Source organism: Phaenicophaeus curvirostris, chromosome 9 (assembly GCF_032191515.1).
Source record: "Phaenicophaeus curvirostris isolate KB17595 chromosome 9, BPBGC_Pcur_1.0, whole genome shotgun sequence".
Lineage (NCBI taxonomy): Eukaryota > Metazoa > Chordata > Aves > Cuculiformes > Cuculidae > Phaenicophaeus > Phaenicophaeus curvirostris.
In genome coordinates this window covers 28,875,121-28,900,041 of record NC_091400.1, presented here as the reverse complement: position 1 = coordinate 28,900,041, position 24,921 = coordinate 28,875,121, and the positions used below count along the sequence as shown (strand labels likewise).

General features: G+C 39.0%; 1 protein-coding gene across 1 annotated transcript in view; it reads left to right on the top strand.

Annotated features, from left to right (window-relative positions):
- The window catches only part of ADAM12 (ADAM metallopeptidase domain 12), a 183,633-nt gene that overhangs the window by 103,980 nt on the left and 54,732 nt on the right, over positions 1 to 24,921 (top strand). The window contains exons 5-10 of the mRNA XM_069864168.1: positions 1,048 to 1,124; positions 12,428 to 12,611; positions 16,861 to 16,926; positions 17,816 to 17,887; positions 19,575 to 19,744; positions 20,946 to 21,030. Coding sequence (XP_069720269.1) covers positions 1,048 to 1,124; positions 12,428 to 12,611; positions 16,861 to 16,926; positions 17,816 to 17,887; positions 19,575 to 19,744; positions 20,946 to 21,030 — 654 coding nt within the window. The remainder of the gene's footprint in view (positions 1 to 1,047; positions 1,125 to 12,427; positions 12,612 to 16,860; positions 16,927 to 17,815; positions 17,888 to 19,574; positions 19,745 to 20,945; positions 21,031 to 24,921) is intronic.

Below are 24,921 nucleotides of genomic sequence, written 5' to 3'. Positions count from 1 at the left end.
TGTCTCTGTTGTGGGTGCCTTTTACAAGTGGTGGATTATTAAGGAAATACAATCGCCTAGCCACAAAATGGAACTGGATTGTTGCCTCTCAAAACAGAAGACCCTCTTCTTATTCTGTGTTGTTCTTAATAACATACAGCCACTTGGTTAGGTAGTTCAGTAAAAGGTTTCCTTTCTAACATGTTTCCATTCTTCTTCATTTACTCTGATTTTTTTTTTTCAAACTGTAGGGTTGGTATTGGCTTTTTTTGTACTTCTCTTGATACATAGCTATCTCCTATAGGCACACAACCTCTGAAAGGAGGTTGTAACAACGTGGGTGCTGGTGTCTTCTCCCGAGTGACAAGTGATAGGATGAGAGGAAATGGTCTGAGGTGGTGCCAGCAGAGGTTTAGATTGGAAAACATTGTTTTCTGAGAGAGTGGCGAAGCAGTGGAACAGGCTACACGGGGAATGGTGGAGTCTCCTTCCCTAGAGACGTTCAAAAAGCATGTAGATGTGGCACTTTGGGGCTTGGTTTAATTGGTGGTGTGGTATTCAGCTGATGATAGGACTTGATGATCTTACGAGTTCTTTTCCTACCTTTATAATTCTATGTTTCTATATAGATGTAAATGACCTTAAATAAGAGTACATGCTATAGAAAGTAGTAAACTGTGTCACCTGATTTGTTCCTCTGATTAATTAATATAAAATATTCCATAATGTAACATTAAATAAAATAACACAGATAAATGTGGGCAGTCATGCAATTTAAACACTAGTGACCCTATTTAAAAAAAAAACAGCATGAAGCAAAATGAAACAAAAACTCACTTACACACTTTGGGATTTAAAAGACACTGAAGATTTCCATTTAGGAACCATTTGGACTGTTAAGTATGGTGAATATTTAGTGGAGCAGAAAAGATGTTGTTAGTGTAGTTCCGAGTGCTGTAGCCTCAAACTGATAATCACTTCTAAATAAAGAGGATGGAAAACCATGAGAAAGCTAAAGAGCAAAGAGCATTTACGGTTATTGAAATGTTTTCTCTTTTTTGCAACCAGGGTCACTGCTATTACCATGGCAATGTACGAGGGTACCCGGACTCCTCAGTCAGTCTCAGTACCTGCTCTGGACTCAGGTGAGCCAATATTTCAGTAATATTCAAGCTCCTTAAGATACCATCCGAGTACCCACTGAGTTTTTGGTTTGCCTTTCAAAGAATGTAAACTGTTTTTCAAATATTAGTACAATCTCTGTAAAAGCATTTTCTCTCTAGTTGCTATGAAGAGAAAAAAGAAGTAGAAAAAGCAGTCTGGGGGTTTTGCATGACATGCATTCTCTCTTACCCCATCCTTGTCTAGACTGTTTTGCAGCAGCACAGTGCTTGGCACGTTTTTGGGCTGGCAATGCCCAGTAGCCATCTAGCACTCCTTGTTCTCAAAGCTGTTTCACCAGTGATGACAGGACTGCTTTGCAGCTGCAAATCATGCAGCGTCCAGCAACCTCATCATTAAGGTAGTGCTTTATAAATGTGGCTGTGGAATTCAATAAATTGCATTCATGGCAGGTATGATACTCAGCATTAGGATTTTAGCTACACATTAACAGAAAAGTAGCAGATTCAGGTTGCTGAAAACCAAGTCTCTTCCTGCTTTAAGAAAGAAGCAGGCTGACATGATTTCAAATACACAATGGACACAGTTCAGGAAACAATTATCTTCCTTACTTGGACAATCCGAGATGGATATTTACTCACAGAGCTGTTCCAAATCACAGTAATTAACTGTAAATTGGCTCTAGTGTTCTCCCTGGAAAACCCGGTTTTCCTGTCAGTTTTCCAACTGCCTCAACCTTTTCTGGGTTTGTTTAATTTATCTACAAACAGCATGAGTAGCTGGAGTCTCTTTCTCTTGATTTTGCATTTTGTGCAATAGGGGTGTTATCAAAGCTTTTATAATGGATGGTGCTCTGGGACAGACAGCAGCTGAGAGAGCTAACCGTTTGTTACCAGATGCCCCCTCCCTGTCTGAGGAGTGTAGTAGAGGACATTTCTGTGGCTCCTTCCCACTCAGAGAGGCTTTTATGAGTGCTTTGGCATGTATCTAACATCTTCCTCGAGTTTACTCTAATTAACTCCTTGCAGCCCATCTTCACCAGCCATTCTTACAGTGCAGTGTTCTCAGTAATTTGGTTAAAGGGATTGCATTGCTGCAAGGTCCACAGGGAGAGTTTGTACCATGTTGGATGGGGTCTGCACCGATGTCATGTTCCAGGACTACCTGAGAAATTAAGAACTGTTAAGAGAAATTACTTTTCTCGACATTATAAGCATTTTCTTTCTTCTCCAATGTGCTCTTTTTACAATTGTTGAGCTCATATAATTGTTTCCCAGTTTTAGGTAATCAGGTATGTCAAGCCAACATATGCTGGCAGTGACATTCTTCTCTTATCTGGCACTACTGCAGATAAATCTCTGAAGTGCAAGTTGACAACATGATGCTCCTTCCCCAAAGGAAAAGCCTAGCAGCAACTTTTTCATTACAAAGTTTCTTAAGTTTCCCTGCTGATACACGTTTTGCTCTGGTAGGAGAACAACTGAGAGCGGATCTCAGTATCCGTGCCCATTTAGCTGCTACATTCACTGCTGAGGTTGGTTGAGAGAGTGTCCATGAGTGAGAAGAGTTTGTGATAAGGGTGTCTGTTGACTTACTCCACAAAACTCATTTTGCAGCCTCATAGCCAATAGTAATAACTTCAAGTCATTACCTGTGCTTGATCTGAGCTTGCAAGGTCTTTTTGAAAGGTTTCATAATGCATTGTCGGCTCCTTGAACTATCCAGGCTTTCTCATTAAAACTGGTTAGGAATGAAAGGCCAAGTGGTGAGAAATCCCAAGTCAATTGGTCCTTGCATCTTCCAGAATCAGGCCCGCAGCTCACTGTATACCTCTGCCACCAAAACATTATTGCAGCAATGTGTCCCTTGAGAATTTGGGTGGAAAAAATATAGTTGAAGTTATCCCTGCTTATTGCAGGGGGGTTGGAAGGTCCCTTCAACCCAAACCATTCTATGATTCTATGATTTACTGCATGTGATCCAGTCTGAAATGACATGAGGAGATATAGGACGGTTCATGGCTTACTTTGCTGGCAAATTTTCTAGTATTACAGCTTGAAGGAATAGTTACAGATAACATAGTATAGGATAGGATGGTTTGAGGTACTTGCCCACCAACTTGCTGGAGTAGGCACTCTTGTTTTTCCACAGCATGATAAATACTGCAAACTGCAAGGGTAAAGACATAAGACGTCATGTAGCCATTGAGCTCCACATGACAGCAGTCCCTGGAGCAGAGGTTTCACCTGCAGCAGCCAGTGGAAGGAAAGACTGGTGTAGTTCTCCGGGTATATTCCTGGCTTTGTTACAGTTTCTGAATTGTACAAATCTCTCTGTCTCAGTTTCTCCATCTGTGAAATTCATTTAATGATTCTTGCTTACCCCACACAGTGGTCGTATGGGGCAAAGTTTAAATGCCTGAGAAACATCTAATAAAAGGAAGTGCAAGCTGTTAGCTTACTGAAATCTCAGAGCATGAATATTCTCCCACTCCTACTAGACAGGCACCTTGGCATTGTTCCAGGTATGGATAGGTAGGAACTGTGTCTTTTCCCCCAGATTAGGAGAGCTTATCAAAAGACATAAAACTAGTTATAAAGAATAGGTTTCACATTTTAGCATGCTCTGAAGTCTGAGTGCTCAGCAGTAGTCAAAGAAGTAAAAAGGATCATAGGAATTAGTGAGACAGAAAAAGAGAGTAGAACAAAAGCCCTCATTACCACTTTTAAAATCTATAATGCACTCACATCTTGAATTCTGCATGCTATTTTTGTTTCCCCCTCCCCAGCCCAGAAAAGGAAGCATTATATCCAGAAAAGGTACAGAGAAGGGCAAAAATTATGATCAAAGGTATGGAACAGCTTTTATCCAAGAAGAGAAAATAGACTAGGACTTGCCACTTTTGAAAGCAGATGACGGAGAAAGAGGGAATGATGAAACGAGATTGAAAGTCATGCTGAAGAGGGGACAATTGCTGAATATTTTTCATAACCCCCAAATTAGGAGTCATCAAATGAAACTTTAGAACAAAGGAAAATACTTTTTTGTTCACCACATAATGAAGCTGTGGAGCTCACTGTCACAGGTGTGTATCAATGTGAAAAACATCAGTGGATTCAAAAAAGATGAGACGATTTGGGTAAGGGGGATGTGGGACACTCCCTGGGGCTGTCAAACCCTAAGATGTTCCTGACACTTATGTTGTCAGAGTTGAGGGTACCGACTGGGGTGCGCTTGTTATGTTTTTATATCTTGCCTGTAAGTATCTGCTGTTGGCCAGAGCCAAAGACAAGGTGCTGGGCTGGAGCAATCTTGCTCTGACTGAACACAACCATTAAGCTGGGTCTTACAGTGCAGCCGTATGGTTGAGCATTTGAGATATGTTATTAACTTGTAAATAGGACATGATTAGTCTATGAGGAGCTATAGGAAGAACAAAGTGTGAAACTTGCAAAGTAAGACAGGTTTGACTAGTATACCTTTTTCAGGCAGGTAGAGGGGATGAGATATAAATTAGAAGTGGACTCGGCTTTCTTACACATGGACACTCATGTATTCCAGCTATGTTACATCTTCTCAGACATAATATTTGAGTACCTCGCTTCACATAGGATTACAAAGGCATGAGTAGTTGGATTGACACTGAGATTGTCTAAAATGCAGGCTAGAGGAGGATCAAATCATGCTATGATCTGTACCCTGCTGTCTCCTCCAGAGGAAGAAGGGCTGAATGACAAAAAGGAGACAGTAAATGCTGAATGCACAAAATGGGAACAATGGATAGTCAGGACTTCCAGTGTTTCCATCTGGATAAGAAAGCAAATTAGACCGTCAAAGCTTGTGAGAAGGGGAAAGTATGACAAAGTCAAGTCGTTTCCTTCCTGTCCTCAGGAAATACCCTTCTGTTTATCTAGCTTGGAGGCTCTTCAAGTTTTTAGCAAATACTTTTGGCCTGTAGCCACCACACACATCTTCTATGATGAATTTGTATAGACTTGAATGATTTTTCTGCTATTACTTTGTCTTCAAGCTCAGAACCTTGCAAACACACACAAAAACACAGCCTGAGGAAAAGCACAATCTCCATGGTCCAGGGGCTGGCAGAGGATGCTGGCATAGAACCGTGCAGCTACAAAGGCATCTGCAGTGACCTCTTGGGTGGGTGGAACCTGAGAGATGCTCTCTGAAATGGCTCAGTACGTCAAGCATACAAATCTCCCTAGAAGCCTTTTCTTTCTAAAACACTAAAATGCTCTTGAAAATCCTAAGAATCCTGCAGAGTTACCCAGCTGCTAGATAATAAGCCCATTCACACATATGAAAAGTATTCAGTCGCTGTTCAAGCCCATCAGCGACTAAAAGATGCTGTGCCCCCAGGAACACTGGTGGGGATAAGCCTCCAGAACTGAACAGACACTCATTTTTAATGGGATTACATAGTTATGCTACACAAGGCCTCCAATACTAGAGCCATCCATTTTTCAAATGGTCTGTTTGAGCTCACTGCATCCCAGACTCAGTCAGCTCAAGAAGGAATTTGAATATGACAATCCAGACATGAACTATTTAAAAGAGGAATGGAAGTAGGAAAACCAATGAGAAAAAAATTGAAATTCCTCAGGGCTCCTCAAGCATGATTTCCCCACAGAAAGGGAAATATCATCTAAAAAAAAGAAGTTAGGAGAAAATCCGAGTTGAGAAAAGCAGTGGTTTGGATGTGTGCTTTTTCTCCATGCTTTCTGAAGAGCCTTTAGTTCATATAGACATCTTGCATGGTTTGTAAGCTCCCTGACCATGAAACTGCTGGAGGATTTTGAGCTTAACATTAGAAAGCATTCAGCTTCTGGGGTTTCATAGCTTCTTTATTTCGGCTATTCAGCTAGTAAACAGCTCCTGGATCATGATCTCCTCTTTGATCCGAGATGAACATTATCTCCAATTTTTGGCAACTCTTTGCATGCTACCCTTGGATGCACAGTAATCCCCAGGTACCACTGCTGCTACCGGGACAAGTGTGAGAGATGTTTTGTACCTGACTGAGCTTTCTCCATCAAGTCTGTGTCTGACAGCACCTTATTTAAAAAAAAAGAAAAGAAATAAAGAAAATGAAACACCTAAACCAACAAATATTTCTATACATTTTGTGACTTGTAAAAGCATCCTATGAGCCTTAATGCGATGTACAAGTTTTAATCAATCCTTCTTTTATTGTTAGGCTTTGCTGCACAGTACTGTGAGATGCGCTTACTAAGTTGACACTGATGCCAATGTCTCTTTCCTTCTACATTTTTTTCTGCTTTCCTCAGACTGTCTTGTCACCCTCCCAGTTGAACTCACATCTGACACTTTCCCTGATAAAACAAATACCAAAATGCTGGACATAAAATTGCATTATCGCTTTCAATTCAGGTAACTCCCTGCTTAAATTTCAGGCATCAAAGTGGCAAGCCAATATGCATTCACGCTGGACAAAGCTGCCTTGCCCTGAGAAAGGATTAAGCGTGTGCTACAATAGTCTCTGGTTATGGATACATTTTAGACACTGTGCTATAGAATATATTTTCAGCTTAATGAAATGCATTGGTGGTAACAAAATGTATTTGACTAATGAGGTGTTGATGTGAGAACACCTCTACCTCTACTGCAATATGTAAAACCAATAATGCTACTGCTTTAACCTCCCTTTGAGACGTTGCCCTTTGTTTATTTGGGTCAGACTTGTTATTTTAATGGAATCATGCCATGCAGTATAGTGGGATAACGGTATAACTTGGATCATGTCTGACGCCCTTCAGCAACAGGTGATTATTGTGTGTGCCTACTAAAATATACCCATTTTAAAGGTGGGGAACTGATGCAGAAAGAGGTGCATTACCTGCCCAAGGCTTCCTAGGGCAATGGTACAGACAGGAGTACTTCTGCCTCTGGAGTCTAACTCCCATTCTCTGTATTTCGCAGTCCTTTAAAGTTAAATCACAGACCATTTGAAAGCTATCCAAAGATCACCTTGCCCATTAGAGAAACAGTCCACAGATCATCTTATTAATTTATCCCAATAGTATTAATCTGCAACTAATTAAAACAGACTAAAAGTGCAGTTATGATTCACTACTTCATTTTTTCTTCCTCTCTTGTTTGTTTGCCTGCTTATGTGTCTGGGAATTTGCTGTACAAAGTCCTGAGAATGTAGACTAGATAAGGAAAATAAATAAAAATGCCCTATCACTTTACGGGTCACCTTCTGGTATCAAGTATGTTTAGAAATACTGCAGTGAATAATTGGAGTACTTCCATCATGAGCATCAAGAGAATAACACCCCAGGGCACAAGGCTCCTATTCTGTTATTTATCCACCTCTAACTCCCATCAAAATCAGTGGTACAGCTGTGATATTGGTCCCTTTGCTTTTGAAGCTGTAGCGTTAACTATGAAATGAAGGTCCTGTAGGTTTTTAGGGGGGCACATGAGTACTGTGCCTTCCTGCACTGTCTGTGGGCAGAGACAGAATTAATGTAAATTTGTGGTGTGTAAACATGACAGCCCCTTATAGTCATATTAATTTCTTGCAAACTGAAGGCATCTACATTCATCTTCCAGTGCTAATAGAGCTTTTTACTATTATTTTTTAGAAATGAATATAACTTTGAGCTTCATTAAAACCAAATGTTTAATTGCAGTCAGGGATATCAGATTTATTGATTTACTTAGGTTTCCCTGTGTAGTAGAGCAGAATAATGTATCACAGTTTCATATAATGCTGTGCTAGCCAAGTTTTACTTCAGCATCACAATTTCTCAGACAAGTATGCATTGATAGTTTTTGTTGGCGGGGCCTTTTCTTCTGCTGACAAGTTGGAAAAGAAAAATCCCATTTATACTTTGAGATTTCCTGAAGCCTGCTGATTTATGAAATATAACTGGCCTTGCATTAAATTTTGGTTTGGTTTTTCTTTTTAAGAGATTTTTTCTTTTTGTTGATTTAATCAACAATTTAAACAGTGGAATTAATCCATCAAATTGCATTTCCTTAATTGTGAAGTTCCTAGCAAGTTAAACAGCAAGTAATAATAAATTAATTATTTACACTATATCTTTTTCTTTGAGGTGGAAGGAGCCATCTCATATACACATTCTCCATCTGTCCATATGACATATAATGACATATGGTAGGCAAATACCAATGAGTCATTGATATTTAGAGCTGATTAGCAATGTGGGTGTGGTTTATTTGATACTGACCTCTGCACATAAGCAGAGCTCAAGTCTGGTTAAGAGGTAGAATGAAATATTAACACAGGCTCAAGGCTTGGAGACTGTGAACTGATGTCTGGACATACTGTATGGTATAGATTTTCTTTCCTTCTCTCTGCTATCAGTAATGGAAAGGAGAGGCTGATAATTCTAGGCAGGTGTTGAATTGCCTGTTGTCTTTCCTGCCCAATTCATTTACAACACCTTTCTGACTTCCCAGCACCAGTATGGGTTGGGGCTGAGGGAAAAAAACATGCCATAAATTAGCTACCTGAAGACCAAAAAAATGTATACTTTATATTGCATTTTTCCAAAATGTTTATAAGCTTGGGAATTCTGGTAGTCTTTTTCCCAACAGAGGTAATGGTGGAAATTCCACAGATTTCAGTGGAAGCTGGCATTAAAGAACATCTGCTTCTCAAGTACTCACAGAGGTGCTGAAATCCATTTGGGGTTCTTTGTCTAATTTTTGGTCTGGAATCTGTTTAATATACTTTCTATTTGCTATTATTGTTATTTAACACTGTAATACTTAACATTAATGCCTCCTGAAATATGGAAAGGTTGTAGCATCTTGTTCTTTGGGAAATGCAGGCTGATTCAGAAGTGCAGGAAAACCATGTTCAAGAAGAAGACACAGAAGTGGTGTAGGAGTAGCAGAGGCTTTTTTGAAACAGCTAACAAAAGTGGGAGGAAAAAATAGTTATGAATTTATTTTCTTTGCATCAAATTCTTAGTACTTTATGACTGGTAGGCATTGTTCACCTAATGTTGCTACAGCAATAAAAGAAAGAAACCATAGCTTTGGACTAGTCAGATTTTTAAGGTGCTGATCAGTGGGGGGAAAATGCAATCGTAGGAAAAGGAAATTAGTAAAAACCAGAGAGCTGCCCAAAGTAATTTCTATTTGATATTCATTATCTTATTACAGAAGGTTACAAGCCAGGTGCTGGTAACCTGTAGGCAGCACTCAAAGGGTAAATGTGCATTAAATTAAATGTATATTTTCCTTTATGTAGATTTTTCACCATGGGTTTGCTTAATACACAAAGATGGAAATTTTCTTAAAGGCTCATATTTTAATTTGGGATGGGAGTCTCAGTGGCAACTGGAACAAGCTGCCCTGGTTCTGCTGTACTTTCATAGAAACCAAAATTAATCACCCTGGTATCTGATCATTTCTCCATATCCTCTGCAGCTAAAGAAAATGTAGTGTAAATTAATGGTTATTTAATTACTTTAGACAGTAGCTGGGTATATAAGGGGTACATTGGAAACCTGGTATTGATGAGGCATGTTTACTCTATGAACTCTTGCCACCAAGATGCTGGCTTTAAAATTACTTAAGTCTGTATTTTTTAAGTTAATGTTCTAAGCAGGATAAGTCCAACACTAAAAATAAAACCCTTCATGGTTTGATGTTAGTTTTTAGTTGTCAATAAAGGGAGATGGTCAGGCTGGCCCATTTTGAACAGTGACTAATGGACTTCTGCCTCCATTGCTAGTTCCAGCTGCCTCCAAAATTAAATGATTAATTGCACAAGGGAAAGACAACAATCCTTATTTGATTGTACTGATTACAGAGTTGCTGATTATTGGAGTAATGGGAATATGTTGTCCTAGTTTCCTAAACTCTTCAAAGATTAAGGCAGATCTGAAAATAATTTAGAACTGGAGGGCGTAAGGTTACTCAAATCACAATGTGACCTGCTTGGAGGTCTCTCATCTGTCGTGCAAGCTATAGTGTATCCTAGCTGTAGCTACAAGGGTCACTGTAATAAATCAGTCCTGCTTTTCCAGCTATGATCCATCATACACAGCAAGCCCATACAATGGGTAACTAATAAATCTTACCTGATTTTCCAAGGGTACTAAGAAAGCTACAAATTAATTATCAGACCCTGATTCTCCGGTCGGGTCAGGTCAGTAACGCAGGCTCCTGCAAATGCTGTTGTATGGCCTTTTTAGTATCATGGGTTTCCAGTCTTGTTTTTCTCTGGGACTTCTAGCTGTCCTAGTTAACAGTAAAATGGTCATCTGTTGGCTTGGATGAATTGATGTCAGTGGTGTTTTGTAGCAAAACTGTGCAGTCAGCTTGGAATGAAAATGTCACTTAACTCGTTAGGAGGCCGAAGACTTTGGGTTTCTTCATCATATCTTACTAAGAACAGAACAGCTAGGTTAGCTTTTTCCTAGTAATTTTACTTTTTATTTTTAAATCAGTCTTTATGGTGTCATTAACCTGTTTCTGGGTCCTTCCTCTTTATTCTCTTTTCTTTTTATGTTTTTTCTTCTTTTCTTTTAGGTTTCTGCAGAAGAATCGGTCTCACAATAGTTGCAGTATCTTACCTTTGTTGCAGTACAGATAGAAATAAAAAGAGCAGACACTCCCTATACACCAAAAATATACATTAATATAATACAACCACCTTTGGGCTGAAAATGATTGCTGTTTAATAGCATATATAGACAGTACAGTTTAGAGGAAGAATGCTTTGGACAATTAAAAGTTTACCAGAAATTACAGCTAGGTAGATTGCAATTATTGCTGCTGAACCTTTGCCAGAACCTAGGGATTAATTCCGTCATAGTTTAAGGATAGGGAATGAATTAGTAATGCAATGCAGTCACCGTGGAGTCCAGTTGATGAACGCTTGCAACACTCCATAGGCAAATGCTTATGTCCAGTTTAGAAAAGAGAAGCGGGTTTTCAAGTGTTCCGTTCTTTGGTCACATAAGTACCCAACAAAATCTGATGTCCAGCTTAATACAGGAATTATCTAACCACCCTCCTGGGCAGTTTGCAGTATGTAACCAGGCACTTGTGAGTTAGTCGTGGAATATTAAATCCCTTTCTCTTACAGTAATTTCTGTCTGAGACCTGTTTGTAAACCTACTTCATGCCTTCTTGTGCTGCACCAGTCCTGACGTACAGTAGAGCAGTCTTCTCACTCTGTGGTCCTCCAGTTGCATTTATGATTACTAATTCCAGTGGTATTGCTGTTGATCATCCTACTTTATGTGATTTAGTACAAGAAATCCTATTCCAGCCTGCACAGACCATGGACGCCCATACCACACTGCCTGTATTTCTGTGCTGAGCTGAAATAGCAGCCTCAAGCCAGCAGCTTGCCTCAGCAGGAGGAATTGGAAATGAATTCAACCTTTGGTCAACTTACTTTACTATAGCAGTTCAGAATATTTGGGCAGGACCCAGAACAAGAACCCAAGCATGGCATTTATTTATGAGTTGTCTGGAGTATATAAGGAGATTAGTTTTTTGGTAAGGAGGCGGCAAATGAAGCCTAGAATTGGCCATATCCTATGTTCTTCTACATGCTTGAAGCCAGGTGTTGTATCTCTTCCTAAACCCTTTTTTCCTCTTTGTGTATTGTAGCTTAAAGTAGTGCAATAAGAGTGCTTTCGCTGGTGGAAAATCTTTGAGGTCCTGAGAGAGCAGGTATTATTGCTGTAAAAGTTATTATTTTGGCTAGTAACATGAGTTAAACAGGAATCCACTGGTTAATATAGCTGAGCTTCATTCTGCTGCCCCACTGTGCAATATTTAATAATCCATTTTGATACTTCAGTGCCTCTTTTATCTGTCAGAATTGATGCTTGCATCAGCATTTGGTTTAAAAGGTATAATGGACACTGCAGATCATAATGAATGCTTTCACTCTCTACCTTTTCTTACAAAAGCATTTCACCATGCTTTTGTTCATTATTGTTTGCTGTGGGTCCTCAGAAGCCCACACATCGTGACTTCACTCAGAAATGGCAATGCATTACTGGGAGAATGGAAAACATAAAACACAAATATAGTTTTGCTCTACAGGACAGCACTTCAGAAGAGGAAAATTTTCTTTGAGCCATTGCTTCTTTTAAAGTATAGTGTGCTGCAATGACAAATATACAGCTTTGATGTTTTCTGCTCCACCTAACCATGACATTGTGAATCAGCGTTTTGCTTTTTCATACTCTGTCATTATTAAAAACTACTGCAACTTTGTTGTACACAAACATAAGTTAGGTCTTGAAAACCACGCATTTTATTTTATTCTCTTCTGTAACAGGGGAATTATTTTATTTGAAAACAAAAGCTACATTCTGGAGCCATTAGAAGGTGCTGCAAGTGAACACAAGATCTACCAAGCAGAGAATTTGAAAATAGCTCCAGGGTCTTGTGGCCACCAACTGGACATTTCTGCAGTGAGAGCTGATGACAATGACACATCACACCATTCTCAAGCTGGCAGGGTAGGTAGATGATGCACTTTTATATTTGTGGGTTTTGTTTATGCTTTCAGTGGCAGTCCCATATTACTCCCCAACAAAATTCTTTGTTGCAGGGAGTCCCTAGTAAGCAAAACATTAAACCATGTAGTCGAATTCCATTGACATCATTTATTACTTTTTCTTGATCCCGCATATATATCTTGCTTTTTCTTTTGTTTCAATAATGAGATTGCACATAAAAGTGTATGGTTTTGTAGTATGGTAATACATTTTGATCCATGTATAATTATAGCAAAAATTTAAGACCCCTAAGAACAATGAGCAGTGTCTGGAATTGTTCTTGCCCACCCAAGATGGGTTGTGATACTTTGCTAATATTAGCTTTTGAACCGATTACATTCTAGTAGGAAAGTATCTTATGCAGACAAACCAGATTCTCACCCTATTATTTTCCAGATATATTGTTGTAATGGTTTTTATGTAGGAAGAAATATGCTTAATATGAAATGCATCTAGCTAATGGAAACTGTAGAAAATTAAATGAGCTAAAAATCAGGAAAAACAGTAATAAGTTCTCTGCGTATTGGATGGGGATTGTAGAAAAGAGTGGTTTAGGTGTTCAGAAATTATACCACAAAACAAATCTGCCTTCAGTATTTATTAAGTATCACATATTGGAATTTATACTTACATGTACCTCTGAGCCTTTCCATCAAGTTAATTGTTAAGGAAGGCAACCAAAATGGCATCCCTAGAGGTTATTTATGTATTGTCATTAAATTATTTTACATTTTAGTCATATTAAATATTACATCTAATGTAATCTTTGTTTCAATAACCTTTGTATATTCTGTTTTCTCGGCTAAGTATTTCTGGGAATGTGTGTAGGTTCAAAACATTGAAAAAGTGCCTTTCACAATTTTATTAAGATTGCCCCAGAATCTTTGAGACTTTTGACTGAATTGCATTGAGGTAACCATTGTAGCACCATGCAACTGAAATAAAACATGTGCATGTGACTAACTGATTTGCTATTACCCTCATGATTCTCATATTTTGCTGATGGCTTCAATGGCATGCCAGAATTCACCTTAAATATCTGAAAAATATTTTTGCTGTGGTTCAGTGGACACAGTTATAAAAACTGTCACATCATATGGATAGGTACAATATATATAATGAGTAAGTTGGATACACTTTTAATATATGAATTTTGGAAATTGTCAAATGTAATGTGTGGAGCCAGTTTTCACATTACACTGTTGTCATCAGCTAAGTAGACTGTCAGGACATACTGAATACAGATGACCTGTAAAATATGGAAATATAAAGCTGCTCGAAATTACACTGAATGACAGAAGAAAGCAGAAACAGTCTCATATTTAGGAAGGATTAAAATGTTGGGGGTTTTGGCTGGTTTTGGCAGATTTTTTTTGGTTCCCCCGCCCGCCCCCGCCCCTTCATTCAACTGCTTACACTAAACGTTTATTGAGGAGAGCTGAAATGTGAGATCAATATATCACAAAGCTAGACTAGCCTTTAGGTTAGATTTAAATACAGATAAATGACAGGACAAACAGTGGACTCAGCTTCCCAGATCCAAATACAAGATTTAATAGAGCAAGTCAGATAACGTAGCAGATGTATGGAGAACCATGTTTTACTCTGTTGGACCCGAGTCTCTATGAGTTCTGTGTTATTTCATAACTCAGTGGACACTCAAACTGTGGCAGAGAGTGTGTTTTCCTGTTGAGCTCCATTAAGACACGATCCTACAGTAAGCAAGCCTGACGTGTAAGATAGCCCTACCATATGGGTTTTGCTCTGTAGCCACACAAAATAACCATTTTTGTGGTGCTGGTAGATTAAAAAACAGGCAGATGAGCCTTTTGAGGCAGGAGGATCACAGAGAAAGAGAAATGCTACAGCCTTGCATTTATAGCAGCCTCCAGCAACATGGGACAGCAGTGATAGGATCAGGTGGGGTAGAAGCAGAGGAGAAAGACAGCAGTCCATGGAACAAAGCATATTGTCTTGCATCATGTATATCTATCATGGCTTTATTATTGACTCTTCATTTTAATTCTGAAGGATTAACGCAGGCAGTAGGTTGTGCGTTGATGCAGTTGGCTGCAGAAAGCAAACTGTAAGAAGTCATAATTAGGTACATTTTATAAATAAATACTGTATGCAAGGAATGCATATAGCCTTTGGGCAAATCACAGGAATGGATTCCTAATGCAAGTCAGTCACCAGAGGCTTACACGATTATATGCTGCTAGCCAATTTCTCTCAGGCTAACTTTCTCTGGTCCAAACAGTTTTATTCTAGGTAAAATGTAAATGTTTTCAACTGACTGATGTGACAGAGCTCTTCTTATATCTTAGTACCTGCATTTTCATGTCTCATCTTTTCATTCAGAAGAGCAGAGGCACCTTGCGTTTTTTCCCTCTGATTGGGACCACGTAATAAATGTCAGGTTTCTGTTAGACTTCTAGGGTCTGAGAGATCAATTCCACCACAAACAAAGCCCACATGGTCATTTGCCTTACGTGGCATACTCATATCTGGTATATCTTGCAGGGAGATGAATCAAGCTCTGGCAGAGCACCATAGATCCAGCTGAAGTCCACTGAGACATGGCAGGCCCTTTGTGTTATATCTACTGCTGTTCCAGGAGCAGCAGGAGGGGACAGGCTTGTTTCTTGGTGTCTTGATTCCCAGCCAGCATATCACAAGGCACTGTTGATAACCTGTGTGGCAGAGGAGTTGTGGGCACATGCACAAACTCAGTGTGCACATCATGTCCCCGTGTTGGTGACAGTTGCAGAGGAACAGAGACCCCCAGCAGCAGCAGAAGCTGTAAAAAATACCTACCCAAGCTCATTTGCCAGACCTCCTAACAAGTGTAATCCTCTGAAGTGTTTGTGTCATTGATGTTTAGTTCATTAATGATAGCTTTTACAGCTTTCTCAGTTCATAAATACTGCCCAATTGCAACTTAACTATTTTCCATTTACTGTAGTTTGAAGGCTGTGTAGTGCTATTAAGTATGAATTTGAAAGTGAGAGTTACTGAAGGTTACATCTGGTACTTTCTTCTAAACACAATGCTTCTTGTCAAACATTCAAAATCATTTATCTGCTGGTATTAAAGAGGAAAACTTTGGTAATGTGAAGAAAACTTTGTAAAATTTGGCTAGAAGGTGGTGTCTAGCACTGACTTAGCTTAAGGGATCACACAATTGGCCTTGGAACAGTTTGCTTTGGAAAGCTTTAGTCATGTTTTAGGTTACAGAGCATTAGTTTAGTTCAAGACATGGTGGTCATTAGTAGGTCATACATCTACTTAAGCTCCCTAAGTTTTGGCATGAAGATCAGATATACTGCTGAGACCTCTTTTCCCTAACTATCTTATTCCAGAATCAAGGGAGGAAAGATAGAAGAGATCCTCAGCTGCTGTAAATCATGGAATTTTTACAGGCTTTAATAGGTCACTTAAATTTAGAGTAGCAGAGGAGCTGTGCTATGACTAGCTCTGCTACAAAATCATTTCATTTTCTTCAGTGATCTCTTTACAGCTAAGCATTATGATTCTTTTAGACTTGCACTTAGAATTACAAGTAGCATGACAGGCTGTTTGGTATGAATATACAGGTATAAAATTAAATTTATGCCTTCTGATTTTAGAGTATTAGTTTGCTTCCTCAGACACTGACAGTTCATTCTGGTTTTTTTCTGCAGTTTTTGTTCTTGTATTTCTCTTCCTACATAATTTATTACTTGACCATTTGACCTCTTCTCTGCTTCACTCAATGTCCCTTAATCTCTCTCTTTTTTTTGTTAGTCTGTCTATTGTGTGAAATGTTTGCTAAAAATCATCTTATCCTTTCTTTAAATGTGCCTTGGAAATAGTGAAAGTCTTTCTGCTACAGATGGTATTCTTCCGTGAGGAACAACAATTTAAACATTTCAGCTGCAGAAAGCTGAAAGGGACTTTGCAACACTTTCCTGCTTGCTGTGATCAAATCCGTGGGGGCATAGGGGGAAAGTGGTTTGTGAGTACCATGTAGACTATTTATGTTGTGGTAGATAAAAGGAGAACTTCCATGAGGAGAAGAAATACAATAAAAATTTGTATGTAGTGAAATCTTTGGAAATCTGAGATGATGTGTATCTTGTCTTGAAAGCACTTTGTTGGACTCAGGGAAAGTCACTTCCAAGGGTCACTTATTGCAGAGATGAAATACTATTTGCATCTTTTTTGGCAGTTCAAGAGGGAGACTCTGAAGACAAAGAAGTATGTGGAGCTTGTTATTGTTGCAGATAATCGCGAGGTAAGAAACTTAAACCTAAAACGTTGTGGAAAGGTAGCTCAGTTTTAGCTTCCGTGGTAATGCAAGTAATCTGCTTCAGATAGAATATTTATTCAAAAATAAAGCTTCTTCCCTAATTAAAGCTAAGCAATGGAAGGCATTATTAAGATAGGGCAACACTGCTAGTCAGTTGTAAAAGTTTCTTGCAATACTTCATAAAGAATTTGACTTTCAAATAATTGGGATATCTGGCAGTAACTCAAGAAAAGGCAAATATGGATTCACTGCCCAGGATCTCCTAGAGCTAGTTAAGTCTTCTTTGCCATTGACTCTGCCCTCAGTGGGACTGTTACTGTTTGGAAGACACCATAGGATCCTGCACTTGATTTTGAAGCAGTACTTTACTATCACGTTGCATAAAGAACAACTGCCTTCCTGACGGGTTTGCAAGAGAGAGCTTCAAAGTGAGTAACCAGGACTGACTGTAGAAATGTTCCAGAGAGTTGAATGGCACCCAGAGACCTACATCTTCATTTGAATTATTTTGCTACTCACATTTTTCATCTCCTTGAACACTCCTAATCAGAGAATAGCAGTCACTCTGCTGCATGAACCACTGGACAGAAGGGCCTTTTCGTTCTCACAAAACATCAGTCCCAGGAAGATCACTATGTAAGACTTAGGGATTTTAAAACCTTCTTGTGAGAACCAAGAGCCTATCGCATAGCCTGTCCTTATTCTGAGCCAGATCCGGGTCCCATGATGCCAACAGGAGTCTGCGGATGGCTGTTGGTTGCACTGTGTTATTCTCAAACATCACCAACAATGCCGGCAACTCAGCCAGAGTGGCTGTTGGGAGGAAACACTATGATATTTGTGCTGCTGGTACATTGATTCTCTTCATTTCAAGTTTCAGAGACAAGGCAAGGATGTGGAAAAAATTAAACAGAGGCTGATAGAAATTGCAAACTATGTTGATAAGGTAAGAACATAATTTCACTTTTTCCTGAACTTGCAACACTTTCTGAAGGATTTTGATGTGAGATCTGTTTCTGCTGCTAGTGCATTAAGAAAGTCCCCATCCTCAGATCAGCAGCTTTCACAGCCTTTGCCACATCTCCTTATCTATCCACCTTTTCAAGGAGCTAACCCTGTTGCTTTCTTAATACTCCAGTATTTCAGAGCAATTTTTTCTCTCCAACCTGTAAAACCCAGAAAGTAAACTTAAGCCTTTCATGTGCACTTCAATATATTGAGCTGTGCTCAGAATGCTTGAACCATATGGAATGCATATATCTGTGGGAGCACTGTTTGTAAGGAGATGTATCATTTGGTCCTAGGATTTTATTAGCCTGGGAAGAGAGTGAAGGTAATCATATATGGAACAGCCCATAGGAAAAGGCTTATTTTGGGGACGGTCCAGTTGTAACACAAACAAAGGACCTGTGAAGATATGGCCATGAAGTTATATAGCCCACGGAAATTAAATATATGCAGTGCTTAAGAAAGCACTGATGGCTGAATGAAAGCAGTAAGAGAGACACACAGTGGATTTTTTTTGCATTTGAAGTAATTTCTTGACAATAAACAATAAATACCAAGAATCCCCTACGGGGGGTTTGATCAAGCTAAAGTTTATTTTTGTTGTACCATATGATCAGAAAATCCTAGGAGTCCAGTAGTGAAATTATAACTGAGGGAGCCTTAATTTAGCTGAGAACTTCTCAAGTGATACTTCAAGGGCAGTAACTCAAGGAGAAGCATTCTTGATTAAAAACAAGCTGCTGAAGACACCTCCACCTCTTGCATAATTTTCTCACTGACATATTACTGGAGGACAGGTGTTTATATGTTAACTGCTCAAAATTAATCTTGCATGTTATAATATAGTTATGTTTCATGCTTAATTTTATCCTCAGCAAATGCCAATAGTATCTGAATTACTGTAATGCATATAAACAAGACAAAGATCTAGTATATGCTTTTCTGATACTGTCAGCCAAATCTGGACTTGATTGATTCTTGAATCCTTCTTCACATTAGTCTCACATTAGAATTCTTATCTCAGCTCCATTGCTAACACTGCTTCAGCTACCCTCTTGTAGCAACTGTGGCATTTACTAATGGGATAATAGAGTACATAGCCCACACTGCTAAAATCACTCGGGTTTATCTGCTATGGGCAGCGCTCGATGAATCTAGCTAATTTTCAGCTGCTATTTTCCACCACAACTGTAGTACAGCACAGCTGCCTCTTGAATTGCATTTGTGCTAGTGACGGAGGGCAGCCTTGAAGAGAGTCATCTGCCATAGCAACAAGTTTTTTTCAGAAGTGAAGGACATGTGAAGGTAGTTGCAGCATTTCATCTTGAAGGAAGATACCAAACTTGGGTGAGACGTAGAGAAGCAGCATATCTCTGGACGTCTTTGAATGCCTTATGTTTGATTAGCCAGGTCAGAACTGTTTTCTGTAAGTTATGGAAATATTTTGTCTGTGTCAGTCCTATCAAGTGTTCACTTTTGCCCTGGAGAGGAGACAATTTAACCCTCTATAAGAAAGGTTCGTATGCACATTATGCTTCTGTTGAAATATTCTAGTCCAATGTGGTCTAAAATGGGTTTGAGAGATAAGTTTCTGGTTTTATATTTTTTGTTTATTTATATTTTAGTTCTATAGACCACTAAATATTCGAGTAGCCCTGGTCGGAGTGGAAGTATGGAATGACATGGATAAGTGCTCTATTTCCCAAGACCCTTTCACTAGCCTCCATGAGTTTCTGGACTGGAGAAAGCTAAAATTACTACCTCGTAAACCCCACGACAATGCACAGCTGATAAGGTAGACTTAACACTATATTTAATGTTGGCTGGGATTTCAGTGATTTAAGAATAGCTGTACCGAATTCTTCCCCATTTGCTAAGCTGTTGGGAGGAACATCTGTGCTCCTGAGAGTTTGTCTTTCCCCTCTGTAAACATCAAATATGCAGACGTTTTGCAGTGTCCTTCCTCAGATGCTTCAGATTAATTTCCTTCCACAACTCTGCAATAGTTGCATTACTTTCAGGCCTTTCCTGAATACAACTCATGTACAAGTGTGGGTGTGTAATAAGCTGGTAAATACCTAGGGTATGAATTTACAAGCAGTTTCAGCTGGTCTCAGTCTAAATTTTTACTGAAAAAGGCAGTCCTACCCTCACCCCAAAAGCAGAGCTAAGGGGTCACTATGTGAAGCCTGTTTGTTAGTAGAAAGATGTCATTAAACTTTAAAATGCAGCTTAAATTGGGCAATTCCTTTGCATTTGTGACTCAAAAATTAAATCATACACATCTTTTACCCTGCTGCTGTTTTCTGGATTAAAGTAATTGAGTAAACATGCTCAAAGCAGAAGCACTCTTTAAAAAAAAACATACGCAAAACACATCGTTCTTGAACCGGGTATCATTTTAATCTATGAACCATTCTCTGTACTATACAGATAAATATACCTGATGTCTTAGTAATTAAAAGGAGCTCTTTACTCATTAAATAAATAGTCTTTCCTTAGCTGTGTAAGAATAGAGTGGGCCCTTCCAAACTGTCCCTCAGGAGATATTTTATTTCCCTCTGTGTATAATAATACTTTGTTTGGAAAGATTACATTCTAGGCTGAGTATTCTAATGAGTAGCATATAAACTTCCACTGCATCAATATAACCCTTCTTTGAGCTAGAGACATTATTTTTATGTTAACATTTCTATTCCTAACTTCAGTTAGGGAATAAGGAAAGGAAAGAAGTATCCTGTTACAGCAGTAAACCCAAAGGATGGTGATCAAATGGATATTTCTCGTAGCAGGCATGCTGTCATTGTCAGTTTGGCAAGTCGGCATGACTAATCTGTGCTTTTCATTGTTTTAAACCTGCAAATGTCTGGAGCTGACACATTTGAAATGGGATCTTTGCTTGAGATTGGCAGAAATGCCAGACTGAAAATAATAGGGTGGTAACTTGGCAGTGAATGGTGATTATGTGATTCTTCTCCTTTCCCTCCCTCCTGCAGCGGGGTGTACTTCCAAGGGACTACCATTGGCATGGCGCCCATAATGAGCATGTGCACTGCAGAGCAGTCTGGAGGGGTTGTCATGGTAAGTGGTAGAAGCACAGGACTTGAAACTGGCCCAACAGATACAACACCATCTCAAGTTTTGTAGGTCTTTATTCTGTACCAGAACATCAGCCCCTTCTGTTTCATTTTCAGTCTCAATATTATCTGTATCTGCATGCATGTTGCTTGTAAATGATGGTTTCTGTAGTGGGAAAAAAAATCAAAATATTGCATTAAAATATAACATGGCCTCTTTGCAAGAATCTTCAACTTCTAATTATCATTTAAACAGGTGTTGAGGTGCCATAAAGGATGAGAACCAGAAGATGTATTGTTAGGCTCTTGGGTATAGTAGTGTTACAGGCAACAACACTCTATCCTGAATCTTTTATTATATTGATTTTATTCTGTATTTACAGAGTTTCCTGTGTAAGACCTTATTTGCCATCTTTGCAACACAGTGGGTTTATTGCATTGCCAGACAAGAACAAACAATGGCAACATTTATTCTTCTCAAGCCTCTTTCAAAGAGCATTACTGGTAATATTGTTGTTAGATGCTAGGCATGATGAATTTAGCCTATTTCTAGATTTTTTTTTAAATTTTGAACAGTGTTTTGTGCTAAGGGATGGAAAGAAGTTTTACATTAACTATTCTTTGCAATAGTACTTTAAATAAAATTAGATGTAGACTCCCAGAGCTTTCAGGCCACTAACAGGCTCAGCTACTGACTTCAGAACTCAGCTCTAGAGCAGAAATCCAAGGAACCCTAATAACCTCTTAGTCTCTGAGTTCAGCCTGCATGGTGCTGAAAACTTTTGTGTTTTCTACAGCTTTATCAAGACTTCCAGCATCTCAGGTGATGTGATGGTTCTCTCCAGCTCTGCTGGACACCTCAGCTACAGTTCGCTGTGTAAATGAGGTGGGAATGCAAGAATGCACAAAGCTCAGAATTTTCATAGTCTCAGTGCCCTCAGTTCTTCAGAACTTCTTGGGGCTAACCTGGAGCCCAGGACATTAAGGCTTTTGTGTCAAAACAGTCCACGTAGCAGGATAATCCCAGACATACAGTCCCTTGAAGCTCCTGTGTTTCCTTCCTTCTTAACTAGTGTCGAAGCTGAGGTTGGTCTATAATGCAGGGCTGCTTTGTGGTCTCTTGGACAAGGAGGCAAGAAGCCAAGCTGAGGTGATATATGCATTCATGGAAGATGACGTATAGACAGTCCAGACTGTGAGGATTTATGAGGTGTGCAGGGAAGCTGAGATGTAGGGGAGTTGGAAACAATAATCAAATCACGTAATTTGGAGAAAGTCATGTCAAAATTGTAGAAAACACAAAGGTAGCTTTAGAAGCTGAGTCTCTTACTGGTGTTTGTTACAGCTTTTTACTGTCTTCTTGGGAGATAGATACAAAAGGAAAAGGAGGAAAAGAGGAAGAAAAAGCTGTATGAATCTCCCAGTGTACTTCCAAATCTTGGCAAAGGCAGATATGGGGCAGAGAGCCCCATTTTATCCACTTCATCCTCAGGCCAGTAGTCACTGCTTTGGCTTTATCTGAAGTCAGAGGTGCCATTAATGATGGCTTTTTCATCCTTTTAATTTTTAGCATAAGCTTTAAATTATGCTATAGTGTATTTTACAGCAAAGTCGGTCGTCTTCGCTCTGGAAAACGTCATTTTAAACAGAAATAACAGAAAATATTTCATTCCAATAACAAGAAAACAAGAATCAGCATTTCTTTAAGTGCTCTCTGGGCTCTGATAGAGGAGAGATTGATATATGTGTCCAAGAGAAACCCAGTGACTGTGTATGAATTGTGGGTCAGCCTGCAGCTTCAGTTGTGCAGGGGAGTGTGATGTTTCCCAGAGACTTCCACCTCAGTAAATTGAAAGTTTTGAGGTGCAAATTAACTTGAGGCTCGCACAGCATGACTAGAAATGTCTTCCTCAAAAAGGAGCCAAATCCAAAACAAGCAAGCACTCACCCACAAAACCCAAATGGGGCAGCTGCCCAACCTTCCCCTTGAGTCAATAAAGGCTGATTCAAGTCTATACAAAAAAGTTTTCATATATACCTGTACATACACAAGAAGAAGGCTCTAAATTTGGAAGATGTGCAAGTGAAAGAGTGAATAGCTGTTAACTTGGGAGGCTACATTGCTCAAACATCTCAACACTGGGCAGCTGAACATTTGGCCATCCTTATAATTCAGCCAATCTCTTACCCATCCCAAACACCCAATATCAAAAAGCTCCCACATTCTCAAAACTGAACTGACAGAAGGGACAAGGGATAGATTATATGACAAATAACATTTGAATACAAATACTGAAGTCATCCTTGTGTGATCTGATTTTCCTGACTGTTTTTGCAGTTACTTAGATTTACCATATTATCTAAAGTCCTCCCTTATGCCTCCCAGAGAGCCTGCCCCTCTCTGCTTTTATGTGGGGCTGAATTCTTTCAGTGGTAGGTGATATCTCGTCTTCTACTAACTTTAAGAGAAACTCAGAGTGCAGAGAGAAGGCATCTGAGTTTGGGAAGGTTTGATGTATCACGATCATTATAATTTTACTTTACTCTGATGGTTTGGTGTGTTGTAGAATACCAAACAAGAGTTGACATTAAAGCAAATCATTGATGCATGATTCAGTCTTCACTCTGTTTCAAAAGATTGCCCACTAAGTTCACAGTTTGAAAAGTAAAATACTGCAGTGTTGCCATAATGTAATATACTTACTCATCAAATTTCTATGGACTTGAGTTGGAAGTTAAGCTAAAAGACAAGTGTGGAACTGATGCACTTACTTTCATTTCAGTGAATTGCTTAAATGAAGTAAAAGTGTGTTTTAAGAAACTTATTCCTACAACTGCATGAAACTGCATGGGAAGTACCAGGACTGGGGCATTTTCTAGCTGAATGTGACAGTATTTTATATTATAATATGTTCTGAAACTCAGTGAAATGAAGCAGAGTTCAGCTGAAAGCAGCTGTGTGTTTTGTGCAAGTTTACAATGTCTTAACAGTAGACAGTTGCTTATTCAGTGATTGTGAAACAGTTTGGTAATTACTTTTACTGCTCAAGTTAACTTTAAAAGACCCCAATGGAATAAATCAAAGTCACATTGCTATTCATTTCTTAACTCCTTGTGATACTTAAATGGTCTCAGTATCAAATAGGACATGTCATTGTTTGTTTTGATAATCTTAATTTATGCTGTCTTCAAGTAACCTCTTTTGCCGAGACATCACATTCCTTGTTTTAAAAACCTTCTCTAGAAACTAATAAAATTGCATTCCAAGTGGATCTGAGCAAGTAATGAAAACTGCATGAGCTGCAATATTTGTTTGCCTATTCAAGACCCAAATTACATTTCAGACCATTTATTGCTCTAGTTCTGGAGTGGACTGTGTGAATTCTCGTTTTTATTTTTAATTACCACTTTAGAGGAGTTCAGATAAATGTAAGCTCTGTTCAGTAGGAAGAAGAGATACTAGCAAAATAAAGAAAAACTGAGTTCAGTTGTTGTCTGCCTATGTAGCTCAAAGCTTAGCAGAGTTTCTGTCTGGTCCATGTGGCCCTAATTTCAAGACATCATACCAATGTGTTGCTGGTCAGCTATATGGAATTATTTCATTATTTTCTTAATCTTAGGTCTTAGATTGTTTTCCACTTGTTTTCCACTTTTCATGACATTAGGCTCGATTACATTGAATTCTCTGTTTCATAAACTTACTATGAGCACAAATATAAATCATCCTGTATGTGACTGGTATCTAGGTAAGGTATCTCCATATGCAGCCATTGTGCAGGGGTACAGATTTTCTTCTTCTTGCAGATTATTTTGCTGCATAGGCTTACTTTGTTGCTTCTTTTACCAGGACAGATTGTACAGCTTCTTTCAGCAAATAAGCATCTTGTAACATAAC